Source organism: Lycorma delicatula, chromosome 5, assembly GCF_047948215.1.
Source record: "Lycorma delicatula isolate Av1 chromosome 5, ASM4794821v1, whole genome shotgun sequence".
Taxonomy (NCBI): Eukaryota; Metazoa; Arthropoda; class Insecta; order Hemiptera; family Fulgoridae; genus Lycorma; species Lycorma delicatula.
In genome coordinates, this window is record NC_134459.1 from 117,769,883 (window position 1) to 117,796,849 (window position 26,967).

Genomic DNA, 26,967 nt, shown 5'->3' on the forward strand with positions numbered 1-26,967 from the left:
TTTATTCATCACTATAAGATTGGAGAATTCAAAATAAATTTCATTTTTTCATATACGATTTCTCAACATTTTCTGAAATTTAAATGATGTGAATGTCACGATAAAATTTATTCATTCTTATTTTGTTTTTAACATTATAATTAATGCTAAGGTTATTTTTTTTTTTATTAATAACCAACAGCTAATGCACTTTCTTATTAATAACGCTGGTTAAAGACAAGGGAAGTTACTCACTAAATTTTAATCCCAATAATACCGGTACACTTGGCGTTAGGCTTGAATTAACAAAATTCTTCCGATTAACGAAACTTACCTTAAAATAATTGAAAAAAAAACTAAAATATCACAGTAGTAATTTTTAATTGAGTTTATCTTCTCCACCTCTCATTACATGTTATAGAAACATGTCTTTATTAATTAACACTACTGTTTTGGAAATGGTACTACTTCAATAATGGAAAAAACCCCGATACCTAAACTGTTTTGGGTTTTCACTCGTTCATGATATCTTAATATAATGTGAAGAATTATTTAAACATACATACTATAACAATAAATATTAATTTCATATTTAACAATAAATAAAAATGTGTAGACAAATACAATATTTCACTTCAACTTATATAAATAAAAGACTTATTTATTATGGAATATATAATCGACCTTCATGCAATGAATAAAATTAAGGCCATTGAATCGAAATATTTTGCAACTGTTGGCTGTTAAAAGTAAATGCAGTTAGTTCACTCCACCTCTTCCAATTTTTCTTATTTTATTTATTTCTTCCTACTTTACTTCCTTCCTTTTAAATTCTATTGAATTCTTTCATTACAACGTAGAATATCTTCTTTAGTATAAAATAGAGAACAATATTTTAAGGCGTATCTCATAAGACGATGACAATAGACTTATCTAAAAAAAAATCATTTCACTCTTTAAGATCGTTAAAATTAATGTCTCTAAATAAAGTTAACATTTAATGAACAATTTTACCTTTGAATGAACAAATAATAATGTCTATCTGCTTTAATAAAAGATAAATTTATTATGTACTGATAAAACGACATAAAAAAGGAATTGTTGTTTTCTATCTACAAGTATTTGGTATAGTTTTAACTTTAAATCTAAATATGATAATTTCTCTTGACCACTGATCCATTGTATATTAAATAAATTTATTATAAATACGTTTACAGTAAGATAACATTCTATGATTTATTGCTAAGGAATACATGGGAAAAATAATTTAATTAACTATTGGATTAAACAATTTTTTTTTAAACAAGTTTATTTTGTTTAATCACAATTAATTTAATGTTATACCCAAAAAATTATAATAATAATAATAATATAAAGTTAAAAATATATTATTTTATTCCTTACTATAATTTTAATTTATTATTATTTTAAAAATATTTTTTATTTACCTCTATATAAATGAAGCTCTTTTGTCTATCAATGAAACTGATACAGTATACAGATTTTTTCATTGCTTTAATTTAATCAAACGGTATGAGAATTTCAAAATCAGGAAGGGTACAATTTCATTATTGGATAGAAATTCTCCTGTTGCCATTTTCTTACCCGATTATGAATGATTACAAAATTTTCAATAATATTTACCATTTTAGGTAACTTTTTTCTGATAAAAATACAAATTAAATTAATTTTTCGGTTATTAGTACTTTGCTATCGGCTAACTGTAGACTTCTACAATTCTGACTGTCATTTTAATTACACCAGATATTTATTTAATTAATTAAATTCCTCGTATAATGAAACAAAAAAAATATATATATAACATCGTATGCTATTTATTGTAACGAGTAATAGTAAAATGGTTCTGTAAGGACACTAATAAAAATTTCCAAGTTTTCATCAAATCCAAATTTATTCCAGGTTTATAGAAGCGTCACGTACAAGGTTGAAAAAAGCTTTAATAATTTATTGATAAAATACTCAATTTTATATTTTCATATGGTAAAATCATATGTTGGGATTTATCTGCAAGTCGCTCCTCATTAGTCAATTATTTTAACCTTATTTTTTTCTGCTGTGTGTTAGTTTGAGTGTTAGGTTCTTTGTGTGTTAAGTTTTTTAGTTGTTTTAAGTGTTTTTTTTCCTCAGGTTTGTGTTTTTCTTTATTTACAAGGTTTTTACTTCCTTATACGAAGAAAAGGAAGTATTGTGATAGCGAAAAATGTCGGTTTCCAGATTTCAACAGAAATATCCATTTTAATCATCCATGAATCAATTTTGACTAGTTTCAGCGTGACGTCTGTACGTATGTATGTATATATTATATATATATATATATATATATATGTGTGTGTGTGTGTGTGTGTGTGTGTGCATGTATGTACGCGTATGTATCTCGCATAACTCAAAAACGATTAGCCGTAGGATGTTCAAATTTTGAATTTAGGAATGTTGTAACAAGTAGCTGTGCACCTTCCTTTTATTTGCAGTCGAATGGAGCATAAGTGTCCAAAAAATTTGGATTTTGGACTTTTTCTTAACTGCAGTAATAAGCCCTCATTCATTACTTTTCAAAGATATATATCGTGCGTTATACTTATTTTCACTGGTTCCAGAGTTATAGCCAAGTAAAATTTTAATTAATGAAATATTTGGATATTGCAGGAAAGCACGTTGGCTCAAATCAGTCTTCATCTCCTTTTTTTTAAACTTTTTTTAATTTAAATATATTGATTTATTGATAATTATTAATCTCTCATTGTAAATAATTTTTTACGATGAATATATAATTCAATAATAACAAAAAAAAATATATCAAAAAATATCAGATGTTTTTAACGAATTAGAATTTTATGTACTGTTCATTTAAAAAAAAAAAATTGTAAATGTAATTTAATAATCGTACAAAGAAGTCATGTGACGTCAGATTTTTTTCAGTTATTCGTAGTTATAGGGCTAGACTATGATACATAACTTAGCGGTCGCGGCGTTGTCATAGACCAGTTTCCGGCTGTTCCGCATATTAACTACTCAGCGGACGGGAGATACGAGGCGGTAAACAACAACGCGCAGTTGAAAAGTGAACGTGGTCCATACAGTTACTCCAACCGAGATCGTCGGAAGTCATCGCAGAGGAAATTAGTAGGGGATGAGGTCGTTGAAAATATCAGTGGTTCTTCGGGTAATAGCAGTGACTCTGATATTACGGACTCGATTCCGTCCTTCTGCCATGGCAAACGGTGCCGGTTTTATGCACGTTGCCGAAAGCTGACACGACTCCTCAAATTGATATACTTCTCTAGAATAGATATCATCGTCTGCAGGTGAAGGAGACTGATGGTACTGCTTCACAAAAGGAAGAGGTAAAGCCCCCTCCGACAGTATTGTATGGTATTTCGAATATCACGAAGCTGTATGAGTTGGAATCGGCGGTGAACAAGGCGGAATACACCATGAGAATAATAAAGAGTAAACAGCTTCTGATTATATGGACATTTCCCTGGGTTGTTGTGTTATGCTTAACAGCGAATCCGGCCCAGTGGAGAGGAGAGAAAAAAATAAAAAAGTATACCTAGCGTTTACGTTAGCTTGTCAGTGGAGGGGATTTATGCTCCCTCTCACTATTAGGATTGCTATGATTCGTTGCCTGTTAGATGTAAACATACGCCTACTCCAATATTAAACATCTGGAAATATAGAGAGATAACTTCGAAAACTGGGAAATATCTACATCCTTGCTAATCAGTTTGTAGCGGGTAAAGTAGATCACTGTTAAAATACAAACCAAATACAGATAGGATCTAAATAATTATAAATGTTTTTTCAGTTCAACGACTTTCGGTTAATTTATATCTGCCTCCTTCCCACTAATTTCCAGTATAAATTTTTATTTGCTAAAATTCTTCTTCCTAAATGAAACTTTCTTTCCTTAGGAAACCTGTCAATATCGGGCAAAATGTATATATATATATATATATATATATATATATATATATATATATATATATATATATATATATATATATACGATCGTATTTGTTGTTGTAAGGAAACAAGAATGTTCCGAGTACAAAAAAATATAAAATTAGAAAAAATTGAAATTACAAACTACAGACACTAAAAACCCTATGTATAACCATATGGCTATCAATCCTCGGCCTAAATATAGAAGTAGCTTCATCTAGAGAACATCATCTCTTGAGGTTCAACCTGAAACCACGAGCGAACAATTGTAGAAGAGATGAAAGAGGTCACATACACAAGGAGTACGAGGCGGGGAGCTGACATAGAAACAGAGTGCCAAGAAACAGAGTGGATTAAGAAATAGATTGGCATCTCCATCTCATAGATGTGATGCAGAGAGTGATGGATGTGGTGGGGAGATCCAAAAAATGGAACATCTGCTTTTGTGCCCAAATATGGGAGAGGTCTGCAGACGTGAGAAACTGTTAGTACCAAATGAGGAGACGATCAGAGCTGTTAAGTACTGGAAGTAGAGAACATGGTGATGATTTCATTCCCGGATACGAAAAGTAAGTACGTACAGTTACTAACGTTAAATTTCTTCTCACAATGAGTATATTTTCTGCCGATTCTCAAAAGTACGATATTTATGTGATGTATAATATTTATTCTACGAAGATACCCAATGCCGACGAGAATATAAATTCTGGATACACAATTTATTTTTTAACATCCATCTATATATGGGTCAATATCATTGTAGATCTATATATTTTATACATACAATATATATATAAATCTTTGCTTATTTTTCGATAGGTTTGAAATAATGCAATGTTTTTTCTATTAATATAATGCTAAAATCTAAGAATAGTAAACCTCTCTTAGGCTAAACTTTATAGAAAACAAGCGTACATTTTCAAAAACTAAAATAATAATTTATTAATAATAATTTTCAAAAATATATTCTTTTAATCGTTAACTAGATAGTTAACTAGAATAATATTAAATCACAACAGTTATTTAATAGTGATTGGTTTTATATGCAGAAGAGCGTTTATCAAAACAAATCTAAAAGTATTATGCTTTTAAATAAATTATTATTTTGGTAAAACAATTAGAATGCAATTGAGTATCATTCTATATAAATACAACAATAATTTATTACAAAATTCTTTTGTTTTTAATTTGAAATTATGTTGCACTTATATAGAAAAATATTCATTTGAATTCTATTTGTTTTACGAACTTAATAATTTTTATCAAAAAACTTTGATTTTTTAAAAAAATTAATCAAATTTTGTAATAATTATTTTATGTATTTCTGTTTTAGTTTCGATGTAAGAGAAAAACCACAAGAACAAGCACGTCACTGGTCGGATGCAGCTAGTTTAGGAGGAAGAGCTTATTTTAGATCAGAAGAGAAACCAGCTATTTTAACATTAGAAGGTGTTAAAGATTCGGATGGCGGAGTGTATCGCTGTCGAGTAGATTTTAAAAGTTCACCAACACGAAATACAAGAGTTAATTTGACTGTTATCAGTAAGTTAAAATATATATTTTGGTTTTATTTTCTAAAACAAAAGTAATATAGATTTATGAAAACGTATCCCCCAATAATCTTAATAGAGCTATGAATAAGAAGCTCATGAATATTATATATTGGCTTCTGCGTTAAAGTACTAGTTGTTAAAGTTATGTTATTGTAAAAGTTTATCTGCATAATTCTAAAGTATTATAGAGAAGAAACTTTTTCTGACTGCGCATGTATTTCTGTACACCAATTATTCAATTAGATATATATACTCCATAAATAATCTGGGGCAAATGTTGCGTCGAGAAAACTGGACATGTAGAGTCAAAGAAAGTGTCTTTAAATTGTACTATGATCTTTCTAGTAAATAAAAACAAGTAGGCCGTATAATTTTCTACCAATCTAAATAATTTTTTAACAAAATTATTTTTTTTTTTTATACAGCACCATTAATTTGACTATTCATTTAATACGATGTTTATATTCTTGGTTTATTTTATGGTTTTCCACAACTGGTTTTTATTTAATAAAATTAATACCAATGACAATGACAAATAAATTCTCTCCAATTACGGAGTCATATTTTTCGATAGTAAGAATTAGATTAAAAGTAATACACAAAAGTGAGACACAACTTAAAAAAAAAAAACTGTTGCATCATAGATATATTTTTAGGTAAATTTCACAAGAAAGCTACTTATTGTAATGAGTGTATTCGACTTCCAGAAAATTTCGAAATATCTTCACGTTTTACATCCCCCAGACCCCAAAACCACCATCAATTCAAAAGTTTATATATATATTTCACTTCATTGTAAACACCATAACTGCCGTAATTTTACGCCAATCACTTTCAAATTCCATAAAAATAACGACCAAAAATCTAGGTCGAGTTCGCTAATTGATAAGTTTGGACTATGAGGATTGAAATGGGGGGCGTTTTCGAAAAAAAAACAAAATATCGCTATAACTTTCTTATTAAGTAAAATACCGGATTCGTTTAAAAGTTCCTAATATACTTTGGATAAGGGCCTAAAACACTTATGTAAGTAAACTTTTTGATATGAACAACCATTGGCACACGGGGTGGAAAACCTGGGGTTTCGAAGACAAAAAATCATACCTCCCTTAATAGGCACAGTATGGAATCGGTTTAAAGTGGTCGTTAGTTCTCTAAACAATATCTAAACTTTTGTCTGAAACAATTTTTGATATGACCAACCCTTACGGTAAGGGATGAGCAAAATATTGCTGGAATTGTAAGATGGGGCTTGTCGTATGCTAAACATGTGAAACCTTTTTTACATGCAACCATTGTCGTATTGAGTAAATTTGAAGTTTTTCTTTACTGTAAGGTGAAAATCTTTTTTATCCTCTTCCCAGCACCGGTGAAATCTATCCCCGTCTTCCGGCGTGCCGAAAGGGAGTTTTAAATAATATTATATGAAAAATATTTTAATGATTGTGTAATGTATTGTATCAAACTAAAATTAATTTTTTCTTAACTAGTAAATAACAAGAATCGTGTAATATCAAAAATGAAAAGACTGACGGCCAGATTTCTAATTATTTCCCTTCCTCTTTAATGAACTTAAGCTACTATAAAAACCTTAGTCTTAATTTTTTTTTCTCCTACCCAATAATTTCTGATTCTTTTTTCTCGTACCCAATAATATACATTCCAGATCTCCAATTTTTTTTAATTTACCTTAATAAGATCACACTCTCTTCATCTTATAAGCATTCTCCCGTTTGTTAACCATTTTCAAGGTTCAGAGAAACTTACCTGTTTCCCTAATTATATTATTTCAAATTTACTAAATCAGTTAGTTATTGGTGGAAGAAGTATTATTTCTTCAAAGCCATGTTTAAAACTGTTTCAGTGAACTTTCCGGTTAACTTTTCGCACAAAGGAAAATTTCTGATTCTGAAACGGTACTAAAAGTAGTAACCAATGAATAATATGCTTTTTTTTTATAAATCATTGATAATGATTTTTTTTGTGCTAAGTATACGAAACTACGTCAGTGATCATCATACTTCATAACAAAAATTTCACTCGAGCAATGTACAAGTATATATCATTTTTATATTTTTTTTTTATAAATTTCACATTCTTTTCCTGAAAAGATAGTGGTACGACAGCGTAAATTTTACACTCATAACTTCAACATTAAATTGTACGTAAAAGTGTCAATGGTAAGAAAAGTTTATATGCTGACCCGTATTAAGTAAATATGTGAAACAACAAGCGTACTATACACAAGATTTTTATGTATTTTCTACCACGAAATACAAGATAAAACAAAAAAGAACTTTGATATATGAAACGATAAAGTTATGAATGTTATAAAACAATAAAATATATACTTTACATCGCATCGATAAAGGATTTTTTTAAGCGTAAAAATACAGTGAATAGCTTATTACGGAATATGAAGCAACATAAAATAACTGCAAGCATTGAAATACAGCATAATGAAATTCTTTGTATTCATATAGTTTAAAGTTATCCTAATTACAACTTAGAGTTAGAATTTTTAAGAAGAAAAATTTCCTTTTTTTTTATGAAAGCAATAGATGAAAAGAGAATTCAGATTTTTGATTAGCCTCTAAAAATCTGCTTTTCTGAGCTGAACTCATAATTATATTCGTATAATTTTAACTGGTTACAGCTACGAATGCGAAATTAGTATACTAAGTAACCTTTAATGGTTATTTGAGAATATATTACGTTAGTTGCAGTATATTATCATTTACATTACGTTTAGATTGGGCTATAATTGTGGTTTTAACAAATCGAAAGATAAATCCATAATAAATTTTCATGGTCTAAAATATTTAATTAGAATATAACACCTATATCTGATATAAGTGATTGATATCTGAAGTTTATTTTACTATGTGAATATATATATATATATATATATATATATATAAAATCTATGAATCCGAATTTGAAATCTATGAAATTGCTCATTTTCAGGAATTTTATCAATATTTCTGCGTAAGCTACTGAAATTTACAAATTGACTTTTTATCTTACGTTGAAAAAAATCCTTAAACGGCAAGGCTTTTGCTGATTCTTATAAGGGTTGAACCTTCTACTTTATGAGCTTACAAAAAAAATATAATATTTTAAATATTTTTTTTGTAGAAAGAAACGAAAAAAGAAGAATTAATAAAATCTCGTAGTCAACAACAAAATTATTTATAGACGGAACTCAAATCTTAATTATCAAAAAACTCCAATTAAATGATGCACTTTTAATGTGGTATGAATAAAAAATCGAGGTTAACGAATTTGATGACGAGCAAATTGAAAATAAAAATTTGTATAATATAAAAGTTACATTATAAAATAAAAGAAGAATACTCTTACACGATATATTATTATTTAATAAACACCAATAAATGATTAAAACTTACATTTCATTAATATAACCTTTTATAACATATCAAAATATACTATAACAATTAGTATCTAGTTTATATGAACATACACTGTGTATATATGTCAGATATGAAATTAACTGCTTATTTTATAATATTTAAATTTAAATCTGATAATTTTTTTAATGAAGCTTATTTTAGACAGACCTTTTTAATTTTTGTGGAAAAAAATATTATCTAGGAAAAAATATTTCGAACAAATTGAAGAACTGAACCCAAATCTCTGGTAGAACAGGTGTAGCGTTACTAACAATTTTTACAATAACAGTATGTTATCGTTTAATAAAGTAATAAAACATTTTCCATCTTAACTTTTCCTACTTCTTTTAAGAGAAATGTATTTGACAGAAAATTCTTTTATTGCTTTCAACAACAGGATGGCCTTTATAAAGATTACTACTGAAAGAAGAACCGTCTCTTCTTTAAGATTAATCTTAAGTGGATTCTGATTGACGCAAGACCTACATATCTCATGTTTGTATATAACGCAAAACTCTTGTTTGTCAACTTCACAATTCATATGGGTTGTAGCATTTCTCAATTCCTCGGCAATATTGAGTACCAACTAGAAAAGTGTTTTTCTTCCAAGTAACGGCAATGTAAGGTAATAAGTATACCAGAAGGAGAAACCTGTTTTTTAACTGAAATAAACTGGAACGAGAACAAATAAGAAATTCTCGTTAATCATGAATTGATCCTCATGGAAATAATCCTAATATAAAAAATGTAAGCAAACATTCATACATTACGAAATATATTAAATGCTAAATTAATAAATTTTATAATTAGGATAGGTATTGTTGATTTTATCCATTATTATTTATCACACAACAATAATCTAGTAGAATAAATATAAACAGAATCGATTTGTTTATGCTCCTATCATATTTATCTCTTTCAACAATACACATGTCTCTTAAAAAAATATATCGCTATGATAAATGAAATTACACTTTTATTTATATTGGAACTAATTATTTTTTTTTATATAAACTGAAAAACTGAAATGATAATTTTTAAAATAATAAAAGAATCTTCCTTTAAAAATTTATTTTGTAAGCACTACCTGTCTTTTTCCTGTTTAGCCTCCGGTAACTACCGTTTAGATAATACTTCAGAGGATGAATGAGGATGATATGTATGAATGAAGTGTAGTCTTGTACATTCTCAGTTCGACCATTTCTGAGATGTGTGATTAATTGAAACCCAACCACCAAAGAACACCGGTATCCACGATCTTGTATTCAAGTCCATGTAAAAATAACTGGCTTTACTAGGACTGAACGCTGTAACTCTCGACTTCCAAATCAGCTGATTTGGGAAGACGCGTTAACCACTAGACCAACCCGGTGGGTTGTGTAAGCACTACCTAATATGCTTATAACAGGACATAATGTGCAATATTTTCCCCCCAAATGTTGAAATAGTGCCTCATCGTAATATCTGAACCTCTTCCTAGATTAACTAAATTTTGCATAACGGCTAACAAATTTATTATAGAAATATATGAAAATTTCATATGTATAATTATTTTTAACTTCTATTCTATGCAGTAGATGGATTACTTATCAAATATAAATGGTTACCTTTGTGTTATAATTAAATCATATAATTCCGTTATTCCACAATTATGATGACATGTGGGAGCGAGTTAATAAGACGTCAAAGGTAACATAATTATAAATACAATATAAAGAAATTTTATTCAATTTGGTTTTAGTTCATATTAATTCAAATTATTATTGTGGAATATACCATATACCTACATACAAATCGATCTAAAGTCAATCAGTTTACGTATGATTAAAACAGTTAAATCTGTATCTTAAAGGTTGTAACACCTAATAGATAAAAAATAATCAGTCATATTATTAGAAAATTTCTAAGTAGTCATTAAAGTACTCAAATTTTTAAAAAATTCTTCATTTCTTTTATTTAAAATAGGCTCTGTTTATGAAAATTAAGATGTGACATTAAAATCTAATATTAGAGGAAATGAACAACTGCTATGACGGTAATTTGAAAAAAAAAAACAAAACCTATGGTTGGTTTCAAAAATCAAACTAACGTGGTTGAGAATGTAAACCTTATTCCATTACATTTAGCCGACATTTGGAAAAATACAATACTGGAGAAATTCATTAAATTGAAAGCTGAATAATGCACTGACAAGCATAAAACCTATTTAATTAATTAAAAGAAAACAAAAATTTTTTTAAATAAATTGTGGTGAATGAACTTATAATTAAATAAATATAACAATGTTGTACAGGTTTACTTTATCGGGGCCATTTAAAATAATAATACATTTTACTTTATTAACAATGTTAATAATAAAAAAAAAGATTGATACATTATATATTATATTATATATTTTTATTAATTAAAAAAACCTTGAAATAAACACATTATTAGAGTTCCAAAATATGTAACATTTACATTTACTGTCAGTGAATAAATAACAGTAATAACGAAACAAAAACAGAATATTTTTGCGACATGAATACGGAATTCGATCTACTACGGTCGAATTTATAGTTATGTTCAGTTAATAACTGTTATTTATAAACAATATTTCAAATCTACAGAAATGCAATTATTTCATTGTTAAACTTTGAAACTTTGAGGTACTAAACTCCTACCGGTAATTTGTAGTTATAAATTAAATAAATCTCTCATAAAACAACCATAACCATGCATAAATACTTTGAAATATAACATTTTAAAGAAATTAGCTAAAAATTATATTGAATTTATACGTCTAAAACTTCTTACTCCTTTTAAACATTAAAAAATAGCTATTATAAATGCATTTTATGTCAGTTATTTTGTGTAAGGTAAGTTGAAAACAATTGTTCTGTTTTTAGTAAAATATAAAGTTTATCAATAGTTTTGTAATATTTATAATAAGTAACAATAACTTAAAAAAACAAATGAGAAATTTTATGAACTCTAGTGTCTGTATTTGATTGTAGTTCTAAGAAAATAAATATATTATACCTTTAGGATATCAATAAATTTTTGGTCATTATACAGGTTGACTGTTACGAGAATCGATTCTGGTTCTTAAAATATAGCATGGTTAGGAGAACCGTATTGATGACTCAGTGTAATAGTGTTTTCCAATTGCTAAGAATCGTATTCTGTCTCATTTTTATAACAAAAATGTCCTACGGTAATAGAATAAATTACAACGATTCGTATTAACGTAGCTTCTTTGAGTATTCGCTAATTCAAAAGTTACTAAGATAATTTCCAGAAATTAAAAATTGTACATTATTGTTAGAAAACAACAGCTAATTTTGACAAAATAAACTTAGTCTGTAGAATAATTTTGTTATTTAGGTAAAGTTAAGACTAAGGGATGGGAATGTGCTGTGCATATGTGTGTGGACTATTTTTCACTAAATTACTATAAAAAAATTGGTATACAAAAAACTGTACACTCTCTGCTAATCTCAAACTTCTCTAAGACACAATTTTTTGCTTCAAACGTAGAAAAATTTTAATAAATTAAGTCATGCAAAACCTAAAAAATTATTACAAAAATTCGCCACGGTGCTGGTTCAATTACAAAATAACAGATAACAAAATAATATTACTCTAAATAGATGATTGTCTAACGATTGAGTAGTATGCTTGTATTTTTTTGTCGCGTTCTTTCTAAATCAGTTGTTTGTTATATTTTGAAACTGTCCCGTGACAAATGAATATTCTACATTTTTTAACTTTTTTCTCGACTTAATTTATTTAATAAATTTTTTCTGTGTTTGAAAAAAGAATTGTGTTTTAGAGGAGTCTGAGCGTAAAAAATAGTATACAATTTCTTTGTAAATCAATTTTTCTCGGGTTCTGGGAAAATAATTGTTTCTTGAAGGATACCTTTACACCGTAAATATTTTTCCGAGATTTATATTATTCACCTTTTTTTATAAATTCAAAATAAGGAGATTTACTAATACTTTTCAATGAAATTATTTTTTTTCGTGGTTATGATATTATTTACATGGTGGCAGATAAAATTAAATGTTAATATAAAACACTGGATGAAAACTTTTTCCACGTGCAATGTAAACCATAGAAACCAAAAATTCTTGAATTTCATATTTCAAATAATTAAAATGTTGTCATATTTGGAATCAGAAAAATTTATTGCAATTAAAACCTCTATTTATATCTTATTCGTTGAATTTATCCTATTTTTGAAGTAACAATTTGAATCCCATTCACTTAAATGCTGTAAGGCCCAAATTTTTGAGTCAATTTTTTATTATAAATATACAGAATTTAAAAAAAGAATGAAATTTTGCATAAAAATATATAGAAAAGAAAAACGTATTTGTAGCAGTGTAGCGAGTACTACTGTTTTCTGTTAGAATTCAACCTGCTAAACAGAGTTTGCAATACTACATTTGCCATTTAATTAAAAATACGCAAATTCAATTATTAGGAGGCATAACTGTTACAGTTTTAAGTGACCTGATAACTGACTCAAATATAAAAATGGACAATAACCATTTAAAACAATGAGTATCATATTCAAAGGATCCTAGAAGAAGTGAAGAATGGAATGCAATGCTTCCAAACACCACCTTCACAAGATAAAATGTACGGTACCACGTAAACATACCAGAGTCCACCGTAAAGTGGTTAATGTTTAGATTTTCAAGTAACACCTTGAATTTCTTCATTACAGGACTGACTGTATAGTGAACTTAATTACTGCAGAGAATCTCAACTCTCTATCTTTAGTACCTAAGGTACTTTATATCTGTCACAGCTAGAAGAAAATTGGGACAGATTGTGTAAAGAGACTAACTAATGTATTTGGTGTCTTGTATTATTATCTCAATAAATAGTAATTATTCATTATTACTATGTAAGAGAATGGTACTATCTAATTAAGAAATATGCTGAGATACTTAACAATAAAGATTTAAATTAGAAACATTTTGTGCAGGAATAAGTAAATAAAACAAATGAACCTGTGACCTGGAAACAAGTTTAAAACGGATTCTCTTTCAATTATACACACAAAACTATGGGGAAATTTGGATTGATATATATCGAATTGGAATCCATTCAATGATTAAATAATTTTAAGTTGCTGTTAGTGTGCGACCACCTACGCTAAAATTCATGTCTATAAAAGTTTAGCATATTTTCTCTAGCGACCGGCATCATTATTTTGAAATTTTTCACTTATATATGTATATCTTATTGGAAAAATTCATCAGTTTGTCGAGAAATAACTCAAAATAATTTGTTTTACATTCACTCAAGAAATAAATTATACATAATTCATTATTTTTAATCAACAATTCTTTATTATATGTTATAATTTTATCAATATTTCAATGGAATTAAGTAATAATTTAAGAGATTTTCTTTTATTTTTGTATATAAATTGTTAATAATTCTTATCAATTTACTTCATTTTACCAGGAATTTTTTCTTTCACTAAAAAACACATGTTTGATATTCATACGAACATACTCGTATACACACACGTAAAACTTCCTGTAGTCTTTGTTTTAAGTATTTATATTAAAAATATATGGAAAGAGAGAGAGAGTGAGTGAGCCTTAGAGGATATTTTGGCGATTTTTTTATATACATGCAACTAGATAATAAATATTTTCATATCTACCTTGAAGAGAAATAACTGACGCATATGATTAGTTTCAGTTCAAATTGATATAAAATAATGGAGAGAAAACTCTAACAAAGAAATCAACATTCAGTCAAACTTGTATAAAGGATATATTTTTAGCTATCCAATATTTTTTTCGCAACTTGATATGCATGGAATAGTGTAAGAAGTTTTACCTGTATGTTTATCCATTTTAAACAAACAAATAATAAACTAATGTATCCTATTAATAAAAAATAAAAAATTGAAAGATAATTATGAATATGAAGGCCAAGAAAATTTTTTCTAAAAAAGAATGTATCCTTTAAACAATAACAAAAATAATTATAAGCTGAAGTGATTAAAATAAATAAATATTAATTTGGATTTCTATAAGTAAACTTTATATTTTTCTTTACTCGATTCCAAATGGTTCTGGGTTTGATTTGAACCGAAATTCACTTTCATTTTATACTAATGACCCGGCAATGTTTCGCTATTGCTAGATTTGAGTATATGTTTATATATAGATTAAAGGAACACAACTGGAAGTTTGATAAAACTGGACATTAACGGAATTCACAAAATTTAACCTTTCACTTTATCCCTTTTCGCCCATCCCTTTTTTCCCCTTTCCTATCTTCCCCATTTCCATATTTTCCTTTCCCTTCCCCACAATTTCTCCCATTTCCTTATTTCCTTTCTCCCTTTCTCCCTTTCTCCCTTTCTCTCTTTTTCCAATTTTCCATTTTCCCTTTTCCCTATCTTACTTTTTTCCTATTTCTCTTTTTTATTTTTTCCCTTTTTCCGTTTTTCCCTTTTCCCTGTGTTATTTTTTCCCTATATACCTTTTTCCCGCGCGTAAATTGGTACAGCAGTTTTTTAGTCTATAGTGGACACACATACGAATACTGCCATTCATATATAGAGAAGTATAAAGGCTGTTTGTATATTTGTTTATTTAGTAAATATCTCGACACCGGTGCCACCTAGCGGGTATGGTTTTTGCAAAAAATTTTCTTACCACGTAACTAATATATATTCTGAGTATGAGCCAAATCGATCCATCAATACAATTTTTCTAAATATCTCAACGTTAGCGCCACCTTGCAGCTCCATTTTTCGGAAAAATATTTATTTTCACGTAACTAATATATATACTGAATTTGAGCCAAATCGGACCATACATGCAATTTTTCCATATATCTCAACCCCAGCGCCATCTAGCTGGTCCATTTTTTGCAGAGGTGTTTCTTTTCATGTAAGTAACACATATTCTGAATATGAGCCAAATTGGATAATAAATACAATTTTTCGAAATATCTCGACCCCAGCGCTACGTAAAGGGATCAAACTAATTCAGAAACCTACGCGAGCGTGCGCACAACTCACCAAAGTTAATCGCAATCGGATGAATGGTATAGGAATGCATACGGGGCAAACAAACAAACATTCATTTATATATACGATTTATTATTCCTGCTTTATACTTTTTAAATAATATTAAAAAATAATTTTTAAAATTGTATAACAACGAAGCGTAAGTAAAAGAGCTCTCATTCTTTTACGTAAAATTTAATTTAATTTATTACACTTGTGCAATGTAAAGTTGAAATTTTCAGTAAAACGATCTAGAAATTGTTTTTTTCCACATTGTTACGTTATATCAGTTGTCTCTAAATCTGTTTCATTTCGAAATATATTCTAAAAAAACAAGTTTATTCTGAAGATCAATTTTCTATTAGTATAATCAATAATAGCGATAAATTTTATTAATTATTTAATGGTACAATAATTTTTACTTTTAATTATATTTTTTGCATTAAAATCTGAGACATATTAAATATGTGCTCATGAATAAGAAAAAACATAGAAACAAATCCGCCTTCAATAATTTTTCAGATTACATAGAACACAGGATTTAGATCAAAACGATAAAAAGTAGTTTAACGAAAAATATGTATATAAAGAGTCAATACTAGTAATCTGTATTTATGTCGATAATTTTTTTTTATAATCATACTCCCTTCATAAATATGATAATAAAATCGAAGGTAGGTATATTTTATTTTCCATGAAGGAAAACAAAGAAAAGTAGGTCTGCGTTTTTTACTACTTTTTAACTTATTTCATTTACGTGAAAAGCAGCAATAACTCTAAAAATATCTCCAATCAATTGACTTATTAAAAAATATAAGACTTATTATTAAAAATAAGTCAACTGACTTATTTTTTTCATACCAAATTTCCCTGCTTTTAGCTCAAATGTTATCTCAGTTAAAGTTATCAGTCATTTTACAAATAAAGTAATTGTTATTTTTAAAAAATAAGAAAAAACAATTTAAGTTAACTGAATTTGAAAGGGAGTATAATAATAAAAAAACCATTGAAATTTGAGTAATATTATTATATAACAATAGATTCCTAGGTATGTTCCAGCTTACCACAAACGCAGATGTTGCAAGGGAACTTTAAATCGATAATATGCGTTGCACTAATATTACGTTTCAAATGGGTAGAGTACGCTTATTACCAAATACCTGCAAATTGAAAATTTAACAAAAAATTCAATTAAATTCCAAATTACCTGTGTGAGGATTTAAAATAGGAAACAAGTAAAATACACCAGATGTGTTTTGATTTCAGAAATCATTAGTTAAGATAACTAACTAATCGATCTACAGTTATTCAGATTTCACAAATAGTTATTCAAAATACGTGATAAGAGAGATACGTGCGGAGAGAACAGTTTATATAATCCAGTGTCATAGATCTACGATTTATATTTTCAACAGCTGAAAATACAAAAACAGATTATCTTATTTTACCAACCGATAACCTACTAAATCGAGTTAACCAGTTACAGGAAGAAGAATGTAATGTAACTTTATTATCCTTTCTTCTGAAATTTAAATTTTACCACAATTGATAACTTTACAAAGGCTGTCAGTAACTCTGCAACAATTATGTAATTTGCGGGTGTTGTTTAGTTTTTGTTCCCTATTATTAGTACTGGAAAGAAATTAATCGGAAAATTATTTAAATATTAAAACAAAATTAAATAAAACTGCATTGAAGTAAATTAATAAGTTTTAAATTAATCGTCAAACACAAAATACGATTTTACGTGTTCTATTTTAAACAAAACCTCTTAAAAAAAATTTCACAACTACGTGTCCAAGGCATTGGAATGCATGCAGCCACTGACAGTTAATAAAAAAAATAGTTAGCATAAAAAGATGCTTACAGTAGTACCTCAGCATGACATAAAAAAGTTTAAAATCTATTTCAAAAAGTTTTTTTATGTATTCTAAAAAAAAGATAACTACAAAACAGTAAGGAAAACTTTTCTCCATACTATAATTTATCCATACAATACAGACAAAAAAAAAATCACAAAACATGAGAATAAACAGTTGTTTTTAATAATTGTACGCCTTATTCTTTTACAAAATTAACCTTTTACAAAATAACCATTTCTGAATTAACCAACAACTATTTGAAAAATAACCTTTAACGAGCCGTGTTAATATAAAAACATGCAAATTGTGCAATTAAATGTATGATTACTGGTTGCTTGGCACGAGGTCTGAGTTACCTTTGTTTAATAAGCTACTTTTATACTCCGTTATTTTAAAACCAATATGGATATAAGACGTCCAATTGTGGGTCACGGCAAGCAACTCAAATGTTGAAATAATACAGCGGGTGCAGAACAAACTAGCGAGGTGTATACCGGAAGCGCCGTAGTTTGCTAGAAACAGTGATATCCAAAAATATTTGGGTCTACGGTAAATCGCGGAAGAAATACAACGTTTCAGTTTGAAATTCGGCTAAATGACCATGTTAACAATTTACCGTTAAAAGTTCTCTCTCTTTTTCTGTTTAGCTTCCGGAAACACATCAAGGTATTACTTTAGAGGACGAATGAGGATGATATGTATGAACGTGAATGAAGTGTTTTACAGTCTCAGGTCGACCCTTCCTGAGATGCGTGATTAATTAAAACTCAACCGCCAAAAAACACCGATATCCACGATCTAATATTCAAATCCGTATAAAAGTAACTGCCTTTACTTGAATTTGAATTATAGACATCGAAATTTGAGATGACGAGTTCACCACTAGTCCAGCCCGAGAGGCTGTCGGTAGACCTCCTAGAAAACGGTGAGGATTTTAGAAAATCTAAGTGGCTACACGTTCTGGACCTTAGTAACTATAGTGTAATTACACCCTCTGAGTGCTGTGTATTAATCAGTCCTTCAATCCCTTACTCTCAATTTCTGTTTTCAGTTCCATTTTTGAGTTTTTCTTTTATCTTTTTCTAAGTATTTCATCAATCTGCTATTTTTATGATTCTTGTTAATGTTATTATATTCTATTATACTACTGATAACACAGTTTTACAAAAATATCTTGTGCACGTTCTACGTTTTATCCTCAGAAGATATATATAGTAGTAGTATTTAATTTTTGAGGAATTTCAGTGGGAATTCCTTTTGAACGTGTATATTTATAACTATAAATAATGCAAAATAATAATTAATTAAATAATTTATTTAGGGTTCCTATAAAATCAAACCGTTTGTGAACGAAAATTAGAAAGAAAAATTGTGAAATAAAAAAAATATAACTTGTAAGATTTAGTAACGTATATTTTAGAATTATTTTGTCACTTTATACAAAGGTAAATTTCAAATAGGAAATAAGTAGGAAGACAAAATTACGCTCAAAGATCTTTTTAAAATTTTACGTAAGATGTAAATCTAGATGTAATTTGTAATTTCGATTAGTACACCAGTAGAAGTTTTACATTGCGGAATGAATATATATATAAATAAATTTAAAAAAAAAAGAATAAATAATGTAAAAAAAAATTAATTAATAAACGATGTTTTTAGAACACACTATAAAAGGACTGTTGTAATTCAAACAATTGTTTCTTCCAAGGAATGTAAAATGGAAATGCAAATTTCATTTAAAACATTTTAACCAGTTAAAACCCTAAAACAGATTAACGACCACTACTGCAGACCTCTTTTATAGGTTTAAAGGTAAAACTTATTACAAGAGATAAAGATAAAGATCTGAATATTAAAACAATCAAAAAGATATCCTTATCCATGAAAAATGTTAAATGAGGTGATAAACGCTTAAATTTATTATGATAGAAAACGTTAGAAAAAAAATTTGTAATAAATTTAGAATTAAAAACGTTATTGGTTCCATTTTGTTGCTTAATAATGAAGTAAGTTCCTCAATTACCGAATTCCTCTTTATTACGCTCATTTTTAAACCATCATTTCTAATAAACTAATTTCGAGACCAATTTAAGACAATGCTTGGCTACAAACAATTTATCTGATCTATTATGTTTATAAACAGCCAACTGTTTATTTATTACAGCTTCAATCATTCTTTTATAGATATCCTAAAATGCATCCATTATCTTTTGACATGGGACCTATTGTTTTGTAGTGGGAAATAATTTTTGCAGGACCTACTGATAATGACTGGTGAGCAATTTATTAGTTTTATGTAAAGCGTATCTTCTTTTGTGAGTTTTGGAAAGTGAATTTAAAATAAATTATTCCAGGGTATTTAATTAGTATTAAACATAATTTTATGAAAATTTCATGCAATTAGGTACAAAAATAAGAGGGAATTTCTCTAGAAGTTTTCTAAATTACTTTAAAATAATAGTGTTCGCCAAAGTAAATATATTAGTAGGCTTGACGTGTATACAAAAAATTCAAGATCAGTTCCACAGTTATTAATGTCTCCTACTAAATATGTAAGTAATCATTCTGAATCTGTATAATGACCTTGAATTTTAATAACTGATGTATTTATCTTGTTGTAATCTGTAATTTTTTTTTTCTTAATAATTTCTCCCGATATTGACAATAATCAGTTAAAATTGATAACTATTAATATTATAATATATAAATAAATTATTGACAATACAAGAGATAAAATATATTTTCAACGTTATGACTGGCAAAGTTGAATGAAAGAAATATCTCAATTAAAAAGCAACCTTAGAAATAAATTTAAATTTAACCAACCATAAAACTCAATTTAAAATTTAAAGAAGTTGAATGAATTATAATTGTCTACAGTAACTAAAAAGTATTTAATTTAAAATTTATCAAATTATTATAATTATAATTTGATATTGCATAGTATGAATCAAATTGTAGATAAAAAATATAATTTATTAAAAGACATTTATAAAGTTTTGTATGAATCTGTTATCTCAGCGGGTTTAAAACCAAAAAGATGATATAAATTACAAAAAAAATACAAGATAAGAATAGAAATAGCTAATATTCTATCTTTATTAAAAAAAAAAAAAAAAAAACACTATATATTTCAAAATGATAATGTATTAAAAAAATCCGGTTACTTCTTTTCGACTGATCAAAAACCGTTTATAAAGAAAAAAATTATCAGGGCAGGTATAGCTGAAGTTGGTTTTGAGGTAATTGCAAAGAGATGAATAACGACCTTATGAAAAACAAATATATTTTCATAAAAATTTAGATTGGCCTGTAAACAGCACAAATTTATTTGATTTGCCATCATCACTAAAGCATTGAAAAAGAAAAGTTCATCACATTTTAAACATCAAAGTATGATTCCTAATATTTCTCGTTCCAAGATTAACACAAGCTCCTCTACCAAACAGACTGAAAAAACACCCGAGATTCAATAAATTTATTCAAATAATTTTATTTTCAATCTTGAAATATCGGAAGCCTTACAGAATATGTTTAAACTTGATCAGGAGCAAATATATTTTTTAACAAAAAAGTAATTATCGTAATGATATAAACCTGAATTTGAAGAAATCAAACTGAATTTTTAAAATAATTTTGATTTATTTAGTATTAAAGTTATAAGAGATAAATCTAGAGGCTGAGATCTGGTTTTAAACAAAACAGTTTTCATTAATTACTCCAGCCAGTTCAACTATACATCTGCAACGTAAGCCAATTAATCATCTAATTTGTGTAAATATTGCATGAAAAAATTAAATTTCTGATTTTGAAGTTTAATCATGTGACATATAAACTCACTCTCTCACTAGTTAATTACTCTGGTACTTCGGTAAGATAAATCAAAATCAAATGTCTTATTGTCTTGAAATAATAAAGTTAGAGATCTATTTAAGAAGTTAGTAGAAAACGATAAGGAGGCGGTAGGTGCATATAATTTGCTTCAAGATTCATTAATTCTCGTTCAAAAAATTTTCTGAGATTCGTTCAAAGACACCGAGTTTGAGACGATATTTGGTTAAACGATGTGGTTGGAAGTGAACCGGGCTGAAAAAAAGACTAAGAAACGCTATGAGATGTAGAGAAGATACCAAAAAATGAGAATTTCTGTTCTCATTATTAAGAATTTCTGTTATCAAGAAATTATCTTGATAATAATATAACAATATATTGTAACAGGTAGAGAAGCTTCCAAAGAAAGAGAAAGAAAATGAAGAACGAAAAATCTAGAAGAAATAAAAAATAAATTTTTTCTAGTAACAGTTTTTAGAAAAGCTTAGAAGGTGTGGACAGAAGAAACCATTACGTTTGAACAAAGTTTGTAGGCTTGGCTACTGGTATTATAGGTCAAGCTCTAGACCCGGTGTATTCTGTCGCTGACCAACAAGTAGTACCAGTTTCCATTCAGTGTGTTTTGGTGACTATTTATTTTTATTTTTTTGAAGTAGTAATTCAGTGTGAAATATATGCAAGTGCACGAATGCAGTCTGCGAGAGCATTCGGAATAAGTGTGTAGTAAAAACGAGCATAGTGTGAGTCACGAATATTCTATATTTGGACAGTGCTTAACTGTGAGAAGCCGTTTGGCGAGTTCGTTGCGACCAAGGGAAAAAGTGACATTATACATTTATAAACGTCCAGTATAAGATATTTTCTTTTCGTAATCATTAAAAATGAATAATTCTTGCACAAAGTGAATTGTTGATTTTGCGACTGTTCTCTGCAGAATCTGTAATTGAACTATTTTGTTCATTATAAGTAATTTAAGCGTAATAAATCGTATTTGTAAGAATTTTTAATTGTGCTATCTCCCAGTAATCTTATCAAACTGCGAACATGGACAATATTATGTCGTAGAATTAATTCTATATAATATTAGAAAAACAATTGCACAGTCTTATGGTGGGTATTTGTGGGAATAACAATAATGACGTGATTTTTTTTACCTACAATGAGGATCTGATATTTTAGTGGAAGCACTTCTGGAACTGCAAGATAAGATTGATATACTCCAGTTATACTGACAAACAATGGTCTCGTAATTAATGTTAATAAGGCTTAAGCTTGTAATTTTTCAATTCCTTCATCACAAAGAATTAACATAAATTTTATTTTTGTAATCAGATGTTATTCTCTTACATAGTTTTATTAAGAAAAAATCAAAAGAATGTAACGCATTTTGTTTATTCAGAAGTGCTTCGTAACATTGAACCTAATTCGATGGAGTTCAAGAAAAAGGTTTTACATCGTACTACGCTTTCTATGTCGTTTTCACGGCTGAAATATAACTCCTGATCTAATTCATCAATAAATTAAGAACTATTCCTGCTAGATTTTACAAAGCAATCTTGAAGTAACGATCCTTCAAATCGCGCTATTTCGTCAGATCCGAAGCCCAAAATTATACCCTTCAACAACAACTGTATCTTAGTCTGATCAAGTGGATAATTAAATTGTTGATCATGTTAATAGGCAGACATACGAATATATTCTATACGAGACTATTTCTTCTGGCTGGAATAAGACTAAACTTGAAAACATGTCTCAAATGAGACAGCTCTTTTCTTTTGTTAAGAAAGTGGAGTTTTTTAGATCTTTAAATTAATTTATAACTGTGAACCGAATCACTGGTAGCAAGAAAGTAAAAACAAGATTACAACAGAGCAATAAAATCTTTGTGCAATCCACACTGCCTGTTTTACCTTCTGGATCTTCTTATCTACAGTAAAACATCACTATAAATAAAATTCTGTACTAAACTAAAAACTAAAAACTAAAAACTGTACTTTTAAAAATGTGTATATGTAATTTAATAGGCGCACAAGGAAGTCATGTAGTGTCCACATCAGATTTTTATTCTATTTCTCCCTATGAATGTAATGTCATATTTTCTACGTTTTTGTTTACTTTATGTGAAATTTTACATACCGTTTTATTCAGAACCAAATTTTCCAACAGTTTTGTTTAAAATTTTTATGAGATTATTACCCATTTCACAAAGTTATTCTTCGCCAAACAAAAAATATATGTTTTCGACCCTAATCTCTTGTCTTTACTTTAGATTTGTTGAAAATACTAAAAATACAGTTCTGGAACTTATCTTTTTTTTCAATTTTAATGTCAGATTTTATATAAAACCACTAAATTTACCCTTTAATTACGATCTGCTTTAATTTTATTAAAGGCGTAGAAATCAAGGAGAAATCTTTCGCAACTGACATTCCCTAACAAAGCGTTTCCGTATTTACGTTTACATGAAGTTTATTTTTTATTTTCACAGCTAGAACATGTTCTGAAAGATTTTTACATTCTTCCTCACTCAAATCTTCTATATATATATATATATATATATATATATATACATTTTTTTCTTTAGAAATCTTACCTAAATAGCTTAAACTATACTTTACAGGATGGGAATCAACCAATTGAATGTTTTAAATTAACTTAAGTAATGATATGGAGCTTTATTTTATTTTATTTTGTTATGGAAAGAAATTATTTGAATTATTTTATTAACTTATACTTTGTCTAAATCAATTCAGGATAGTTCTGTGTTTTTTTTAATTTATATTTTGTGAAGACATATTATTTTTATTTACTTTTATTTATATAAGCTTTAGTGTCTTACTTCCTGTAATAAAAGTTAATTCCTGAATTTACCTGTTGGAAAAATTTAAGTAAAAATTCGGTCTCATAATTTTAAAATGCTTTTGTATTTATTCGTGTAATGTAATACAAATATAATTCATGTTTTTGTAATTCAATACGTATGTTTTTACACAAATATTTGTCTTATTTCAACATCTAATTAATGCTATTGCATTATTATTTTAGTAATGGTACTTGTAATAGTGTGTCTCTTCTTGAAACTCATCAACACCACTAGAAACCCTAGTACTCATTATATTCAACCGGGAATATTGACTAAGCTTCACTGTCTGGCACCCTCTTTTTAATATATACAAAAGTCAAGGTCTGAAAATTCAACTTAACCACGAACACAAATGTAAACACAGAAAACAACTCTACACTCGCTTCTCTTTCTTTTGTGATGAATTGTACACCCTACTTCAAACAAACAAGAATAAATTAAATTGTTTCTTTATGTTCAAATTTTCATTACTTTAATTATGTAGAATTCTTTTTGTAAATGCGAAAAATATAATATTTCTTTTTATATTTGTTATAGTAATTACGGTGTTTATTTGTTTTCTCCGGGACATGCCTTGTCCTCGCATAAGAGATTACTTCTTCAAATTTTTCTGATGGAACTTAAGTATACTTTAAACCAACCCAGTAATAAGGTATTTCAACTATTTTCATAGAACTCACATGAACTGTTTTTCTTAAAAAGACTATAAGGAGAACGGCAATCCTGATTTTAATGAATATCATTAAATCTCGTCTAAATTGCCTGATAACACATGGTACTTGGTGCTTACGTATTTATAATATACTGTATATAATATATATATATGTTTATATATATTATATATAAATCACTGCGGTAATGTTGAATATTTTAAAATATTTGAAGCAGCCTATTTTCTATTTAAAAGTACAAAAAATTTATTAAATTGATAATATCTATATTTTTAACCGCGAACAAAAATGTAAACACAGAAACAAATCTAAACTTGCTTCTCTTTCTTTGCTGATGAATTGTACACCTTACGTCAAACAAACAAGAATAAATTAAATTGTTTCTTTATGTTCAAATTTTCATTACTTTAATTATGTAGAATTCTTTTTGTAAATGCGAAAAATATAATATTTCTTTTTATATTTGTTATAGTAATTACGGTGTTTATTTGTTTTCTCCGGGACATGCCTTGTCCTCGCATAAGAGATTACTTCTTCAAATTTTTCTGATGGAACTTAAGTATACTTTAAACCAACCCAGTAATAAGGTATTTCAACTATTTTCATAGAACTCACATGAACTGTTTTTCTTAAAAAGACTATAAGGAGAACGGCAATCCTGATTTTAATGAATATCATTAAATCTCGTCTAAATTGCCTGATAACACATGGTACTTGGTGCTTACGTATTTATAATATACTGTATATAATATATATATATGTTTATATATATTATATATAAATCACTGCGGTAATGTTGAATATTTTAAAATATTTGAAGCAGCCTATTTTCTATTTAAAAGTACAAAAAATTTATTAAATTGATAATATCTATATTTTTAACCGCGAACAAAAATGTAAACACAGAAAAAAATCTAAACTTGCTTCTCTTTCTTTGCTGATGAATTGTACACCTTACGTCAAACAAACAAGAATAAATTAAATTGTTTCTTTATGTTCAAATTTTAATAACTTTTCAGATATATATGACACAAAAGAGAAAAATCAGACGTATGCCACAAAAGCATTTATTGTAAAAGAGGAGGAGAAAGCAAAATTTTTAAGAAGAATGAAATAAAATAGTTGACAAGAGTTTTTGTATGTTGAGTAATGAAAAATAACATATGAATTAAAAAGAAAAAAATACCTCAACTCAAACATTCAGTAATGCTGTCACTGACATAATGCTTTTTAAAATTGTATCTTTAATTTTATTTTAAAATGAATTTCTCATGTATATAGAGGAAAAAAATATTAGTTAAAATTTGCAAATAACTCGTAAGAATCAGTTAAAAAACTAAATTCTTAATACAATCTGAAATGCAATAAGGTAGCCTAATTGTCTTAAAATATGTTGAGCTAATTAAATACATTTTCGTGACTTTGGCATGATTAAGTAAATTTAAGTAATTCTAAAATTGTATTAAAACCGATTTTAAAAATATAAATAGAAGACTTATCTGTCCTAACTATGCATCTTTGCTTGTAATATTATTATCAATTGTATTTTTAATTCTCGTCATTCATACTACTCGTAAATAAGCATTAGGAATAAGAAAGATTATATCATATATTTATGAATATCGATGATAACAACCCATATTTCTCTCTAATTCCATTCAATATATTGAAAATAATTTAACTTCTTTTTTCTTTTATTGAAATTAACATTAAATTAATAATTTAAGTTCTCAGCTAAAACAATTCTGTTTTTTTCAAATTTATATAGCATTCTGCTAAGAAAATTTAATATTGTAGAC

General features: G+C 27.6%; 1 protein-coding gene across 2 annotated transcripts in view; it reads left to right on the forward strand.

Moving 5' to 3' along the window:
• Positions 1 to 26,967, forward strand: part of LOC142324518 (nephrin-like) — a 964,738-nt gene that overhangs the window by 521,165 nt on the left and 416,606 nt on the right. For both annotated transcript variants that reach the window (XM_075365347.1, XM_075365348.1), the window contains exon 3: positions 5,276 to 5,484. In XM_075365347.1, the coding sequence (XP_075221462.1) occupies positions 5,276 to 5,484 (209 nt within the window). The remainder of the gene's footprint in view (positions 1 to 5,275; positions 5,485 to 26,967) is intronic.